Source organism: Beta vulgaris, chromosome 5, assembly GCF_026745355.1.
Source record: "Beta vulgaris subsp. vulgaris cultivar EL10 chromosome 5, EL10.2, whole genome shotgun sequence".
Lineage (NCBI taxonomy): Eukaryota > Viridiplantae > Streptophyta > Magnoliopsida > Caryophyllales > Amaranthaceae > Beta > Beta vulgaris.
The window spans coordinates 16,432,484-16,439,330 of record NC_079206.1 but is presented as its reverse complement, the minus strand read 5'-3'; the positions used below and the strand labels follow the sequence as shown (position 1 = coordinate 16,439,330).

Here is a 6,847-nt window from a genome sequence, read left to right as displayed (position 1 = left end):
ATACCAAACTGAAACAACTGCTACCATGGGTTGATGCCAAGTGTCACCTGCACAGTACACCCTAATAAAAAGGGAAAAAAACGAGCGGGATTCCAGAAGCAGTAATGATTACACTTTTTAAAAATCACAACTCACCCCATGCCAACACGTGGCAGCATCAGGGACCTGATAAAAAAAGGCATGTAAAATTCGTTCACGTCATCAAAAGAAACATCGATGACGGTCACGACCGTCCATGATGCGGGGGGTAGTTGTATGGGTACTACCCAATTAAGTCTCCTGGCGGACATTTGATTATGACCGGCAACAAATGTCCGGGTTGCGAACTAATGCGAAGGAAACTGATGTTCCTCAATATGAAACCGGAACTGCCGTCGCGGCCACCGAAGAGGACAAAAGAGATGGAATCTTCACTCTGACATATTCATTACAGCACACACGTCGGAGGGGGTTTCCTCACAACCACCCCGAGGGTAGCTCACGTTTGTTCTTGTGCAGATCACCACTCTCGGATAGCCCTCATTACTAACGGACAACTTTTAAGTCTGCCACCGTTTTGTAACCGCAACAATAATCATAATAACAATGATAATGATTAAAATTGTATACTTCTTTCATGTGTATAATCAGTATAAAAATTCATACTTGAGATCAAATGCTACATCATTTTGTCTGATGGAGGGAGAAATTAACAGGTTTATTATCATTGCTGAAGCCTGAATTTGGTAAGGACACTTGATAACAATCATATGAATTCTACAGCTGAAATTATCACATATGAGTTTCATAATATATTTATAAGGAACACTTGATGTTTGATGTATTATGCATGAACAAAAGGAATAAAAAACAAAAACATAAATCATCTGAACCATCGTCCATCTGAAGGGCGGGTGACGACCTCGAAATTTTTATTTCCATAGTCTTGCTGTTCCTCCTTGATTTGGTTGGCTGACTTTTCTACTGAACTTTTACACCCTTCTAAAAGAATCAAACGGAGCTTCTCATTATCAACAAAACTTGAAGGGATTTTCCTCAGCTTATCGCAGTATTTTATCACTAGGCACTCGAGCTTCGGGAAGGCGTCAGCAGAACAAGAAATGTTCCAGTTATGAATATTGATGCCTTTCAACTTGAAGAATTTGAGTTCAGAAAATTTTACTTCGTCCGTATCCATATCACATTCTTCCCCCTCGAAAGCATTATTAACTAATTTGAGAACCTCAAGCTTAGGCATTGATTTCGCAAGCACAGACAACTGTTCCCATGGTAGACAGAACTCGGAGAGTGTCAACTGTTTCAGAGATGGTGGGAAGCTCAAGGTAGCTACTTTATGATTACGTGCTTCCCAACTTTTAAAGAAAGAAAGATGCAGTATCTCAAGGTGATTAAGAAAATCCAATGCATGGAAGCAATACTCGGAACCGATCTTGATTTCAGTAAAGATGCATTTCATTTCACGAACATTTTGGAAATTCGTCAATGCTTCCTTATCTTCAGGAGAATTAATATACACTGTTCCAAGAGTTTGCACCGTTTTTAAGTTTAAGGCTTGGTGGTTATACAAGGATGCTAGAGTGACTTTCTTTGATTTAATCAGCAGATGCTTTAACTTAATCATACCAAGAATAGCTTCTGGTAAACAAGTTAGAGGGGCTTTCACAATTAAAGTTTCTAAATTCCAGAGGCTTCCTATTGATAAAGGGATGGATTCAAAGTCGCCTCGTAGAGCCAAGTATTTTAAGAGAATTAAGCGATTTATGTCGTTCGGAACAAACATTATGTTAATGCTCTCCAAATCCAGAACATTGAGAAGTTTCAGGCCATTATAGATATATGAGCGATCAAATCCAGCAGAGAATCGAACATGGTTGAAAAGGCATAGCAAGGACCGAGCATGAGGGCTGAAGGGTCCAATACCCATACGGTCTGGACACGTTTGATCGACAATGGCTAGGTGATGCTGCGACTCATACGCACTCAAAGGGCTGCAGAATCCCCAGGGTACATGAGTAATGCATACAGAGAAAACACAGTCAGTACTTTGATCTTTTCTTAAACTTAGGTAGCATGAGAATTTAATAAGATCAAATTTCAAAATAACAGGAATGATTTAAACTTAGAGAAGCAAGTAGTGACAGATTTGTAGAGATAGTTAAGAAAATTAGCAATTCAAAAAAGAAACTTGACAAAATGGAGTTGGAAAAGAAAGCTGACTCACCTGTCTATCCTCTTGAGGAAATTCTCTTCTTGTGCTTTCCGCAAGAAGAAGTCATGCAACCAGGTATGAAGTATGCAAGTTTTGATTCTTCCATTCGCACTTCTATCAACAGCAATGACTAGACTTCGGTTAATCAAGTCCGCCAGGCGAATTTCTGCTACCTTCTCCAAAGACGCATGCTTGCTGGTTTTCTGTATGAATCCTTCGGCAATCCAAAGTCGCATCACCTTTTGTACTTTAATTTCATTCTTCTCCGGGAAGCCAGCGCAGTACATCATACATGGTTTCAAACTGTCTGGTAAATGCTTATATATATGTTCAAGAAGTTTATCACCCATGTTCTGGTCGTCACCGATGTAAGCACTATAACTTGTTGAAACTTCTTCCCATAGGCTGACTTTTCTTTCCTTTGCTCGAAGATGTCCTGCTATAAGATTAACGGCAAGGGGAAGGCCCTGACATCTTTCTGCTATTATCTTCCCAACTTCTTCAAAATCATCATGGAATTCACCATCTTGAAACACATTGTGTTTTAAAAGATACCAAGAATCATCTGGAGACAGAAATGGGAGTTTATAAGGTGTGTGAAGAGGCTTGCCTTGCAGCTGTATATCTTCCATCCTGCTTGTGAAGATGATTCGACTTCCGAAACCATCATCTGGAAAACACATTTGACAATCATCCCAGGGATCAGTATTCCAAATGTCATCTAGGACAATAAGGTATCTACTCCCTTTTAGATTCTTGTACAATGTGTCAGCTAATTGTCCCTCGTTCATTTCCTTTACTTCATTATCTAATCTATTTATAGAATTCAAAATATCGCGCAACAAAATTTTGTGATTATATCCACGAGAAACTTTGCACCACCCACACGGATAAAATTTCTTGAGAACAACAGGATCATTAAATAGCTTCTTAGCTAGAGTGGTCTTGCCGAGTCCAGGCATCCCAACAATACTAATAAGCTCAAGCTTTCGTTCTCCTCCTATTAAATGGTCTTTGATAGTTGTTTCATAAACACAGTCCACCATAACCTTAGTACGAACTGAACTGTCAACTTGTGATAATTTTTCATCAGACTTCTCTGCAATATCTTCTGAGAGCCCGTCATTACACTTATCTATCTCCTCTATATCATCCATCTGCATCTTAATAATCTTAATCTCTTCCACTATATGAAGTATCCTGATCTGGTAATACCACATAGGACTGCCTTGCACCTCGAAGCATGAAATTACATACTCAGTTATGTCAATGATATCTAAAACACGTGAAGTGAGATCTCTCCAATCCTCTTCATTCTTGGCTAATCTTTTCTTAATTTTCAAAACGAAGGATTCTAGAGACACCAGTTCCTTCACGAGCATTTCAATCTCATTTTTCAAAGGATGGATTAGCTCAGTTTTGTATTCCAATAGTTCCTGAATATGCTCTAAGATTGAGCTTGCAAAACCCATTACAAAGTCATCAGTCCTCAAAACCTTAGATATCTCAGGCCGAAAATTGTTCATATAGTCCTTGATGTCTTCATGAGTAAGGTCAATCTTTCGAAGCAAATCAGAAAGAGCTCGATTGACATCCCCATCCGTTTTATCTATGAATATCATATAGCAGATTTCCCCTGCCTCGTTTGCAAGAACTTCAATATCAACCCAAAGTTCTTTCACTTTCTCAAACTTGTTATGCTGGAGGGGTTCATCACCTAGAAATGTCAACAGGAAGCATAGCCCTTCTCTCACTTCTTCCACACGTTCTATCTCCAAAGATAATGATTCGATCTTCTTCTTAACCAATGCTACCTTAAATACTGCAAACGAGAACATCTCTTCTGACACATTTATTTTGGATCTAAGTAGCTCATCAAAAAAAGATCGTAGAAAATCAACGAAGACCCCCAAAATTTGATGAGACATGAGAGTACTGGATAGTTGGGACTTTGGAAGTTGGAAAACTTCCTTAGCCTCTTGTTTGATGAGATGATCAATCTGCATGATAAAACTGCATACTTCAAGACTTTTTTCTCCCCATTCCCTTTCAAACTCTTCTCGCCGCCCATGCCAGTCACTCACGCGCTCCCTGTCTAGATAGCTCAAGCTGTTATTTGCCTTCCAAAGTAACTTCGTGACTTGGCTTAAGACCAGGCCTTTCTTATCGTGCTTAGCGTACCACTTCTTTGTAGCTGCAAGAAATATCACCAAAAGTCCACCATTTTTCATAAACGGTACAACTATATTCTCCACGTCCTCCTCTTTACAAACAAACATATCATCGCAGGTAATTTGGAACATCAGACCAACCATCAAAGCTTCAAGATGATGAAAAGTGTCCGCCTCATCAAATTCACCCATCACTGTTTCTTCTGCTTCCATTCTAATGGAGTCAAGCTCTGAGCATATGCATTGGAAGAGACTAATTATTCACCATTAAAGCTAGAAATCCGAGACACGACATAATCAAATGTTAACTTGCTTAGTGCACTATTTTCATGTGGCTTATTGTGTATCAAAAACCCCTCATGTCCCAAGGAATCATCCTCTACCCATAGATGGCAAATGGTCAGTTATGGACTTGAACCTCTATGAGTATAACCCAAGTGTGCTAGCGGACACATAAGCATGTCCGTGAACATGGTATCAGTAGGGGTATATCCAGAATTTTTGTATTAAGTGGGCCAAATAAGTCCTTAACTAAAATATTGTTTTATCTAAATAATTTTTTTTACCAAATCACACATATACCAAGGATCAATGCAAAAAGAAAATAGAGGCAGCATCAGTAATACATTATTGTGAGAAATAAACAGAAGAGAGAAGAACCACAAGGGGTAAAAAGACCTGAAAAAGAAAGAGGAAAAAACGAAAACATGAGTACTATTATTCCTTATTATATTATCTTAAAAAGTCTATTAAAAGGTGCCTTCTCTTTAGATTAGTTTTTCTTGAACTAAATGGAATTAATTAAAAGCAATTTCAACTAATATGAGCTTATAAACTTATTGAAATACTCTCAACGCAATATTGTTATTTTTTATTGTAGGTAAATAAATTGTTGAGTGTGCCTTGAATTTTGTGGACAAGGAGAAAGGAGGAGGAGCTTTGAAGCTTCGCGCAACGCAGCCCGATCACCAAAGCACGAGCTTGAGCCCGGGCGGGCCAGTCATGTTACCAACTTTCTGCCTTCGAGGCAGATTCACTTCGAAAACCCTGCACCGGGCTGACTGGGTCATAGCCCCGGCGGGATGTCTGGCTCGGGCGAGCAAATTGTCCTGTTTCGCGTTTTTGCGATTTTAATCCAAATTTTATGTATTTAATGTTTTGGGTTTTGGGTGATTTTGTAAACTATAGGAGGTCATATATAATGCATCACCTAAGATTCAAATTAGCCAAAAATATAACTTTCTCTCTCTCCTCTCCCTCTCTCTTCTTCTTCTCCATTGTAATTCCTCCATTAGACAGGCTAAAGAAAACTCCAAGGTTCTTGCTTGTGGATGTAGGTCAAGATTGACTGAACCACGTTAAATCTTTGTCTCTCTTTATTGCTTACTTTTCTCATTTAAAGTTTACAACTTTGCATTTATTGTTGAACTTGAACTTAACCGTCATCTCCCACCGTTGGATCAAAGTTGATCTTCATCGAGCCACACACCAGGGGAACCCATTGTTCAGAACTGCTGCCTACACACGTCCTACTTGGAGTGTATATGCGCTGGGCATATATATGCAGCATACTCCACACGAGCCTTGCACGCTCTCTCTACCAGCACTTGGTTTTGACATCCCCCACCTACGAAAACAACTTAGTTGCGTCTGAACCACACCATCTACGCCACTACACCCACAACACTCACCTTCTCCTCCTCCACATCATTCTACGACTCAAGCAACTCTAATAGATTCACTTCGCTCGAAGGGATCAAATCAGCGAGCCCCACAAGATCCCATATTTCTTTCATGTTTGCGCACTTAAGTAAAGCATGGCAGGGGGTTTCTGAATCAGCATTGCACAAGAGACACACATCATTGACAATTAAATGATAGTATTTGAGTAGAGACCTTACCTCGAGAGCACAAGAGTTACCCATCCATAAGAAGTGTCTCACCTTTGGAGAGATATTTAAACTCCAAAGCCTCACCCAACCTTGATGAAAGATGTCAAGGTTCCCACCCTTTGCGACATGTAGGCAGTTTTTACTGTATAATGACCATACTTCGAGAAAGCCCAACACAAAGAGTCTTCGGGAAATCTAATGTAATGGGGATCGCAAGGATGGCTCGTGCCTCCTCTTGCTCGAAATTCTCCAAGATAAAACCATGCCTCCTTTCACAAGTCTCTCTATCAATCAAATCTTTCACAAAGTCAATCCCGTGCATGGTAGCACTCGACAAGAAACGACTCTCCTCTTTCAACACCCCACGGATTGCTCCAAATACTTATTTTCCCTCCGTCACCCACACTCCACATAAATCCCTCCTTAATAAGTGCTTTGGAACCCCAGATACTACGCCAAGAAAAGCTACCAATAAGAGCAAGATAAGAGTCAAGGAAGGAAGAATTATGGTAGTACTTAGCTTGCATGACACAGGACAGCAAAGAGCCCGAGGACTTAATTAATCTCCAACCTTG

General features: G+C 39.9%; 1 protein-coding gene across 1 annotated transcript; it reads right to left on the bottom strand.

Annotated features, from left to right (window-relative positions):
• Positions 1-768: 768 nt before the first annotated feature.
• LOC104892914 (putative late blight resistance protein homolog R1A-3) lies at positions 769-4,677 on the bottom strand. The gene is made up of 2 exons (XM_048644811.1): positions 2,222-4,677; positions 769-1,988 (listed from the first exon to the last, which is right to left on the bottom strand). The coding sequence occupies exons 1-2, from the start codon at positions 4,591-4,593 to the stop codon at positions 863-865; spliced, it is 3,498 nt and encodes a 1,165-aa protein (XP_048500768.1). The 5' UTR covers positions 4,594-4,677; the 3' UTR covers positions 769-862.
• Between the last annotated feature and the right edge of the window lie 2,170 nt (positions 4,678-6,847).

What these genes read in the sequence shown, in the direction of transcription:
- LOC104892914 (XM_048644811.1), bottom strand. Translation starts at nt 4,593, where the DNA reads ATGGAAGCAGAAGAAACAGTGATGGGTGAATTTGATGAGGCGGACACT. An exon ending in TTCCTCAAGAGGATAGACAG is followed by an intron (nt 1,989 to 2,221) that starts GTGAGTCAGCTT and finishes GGGATTCTGCAG; the next exon opens with CCCTTTGAGTGCGTATGAGT.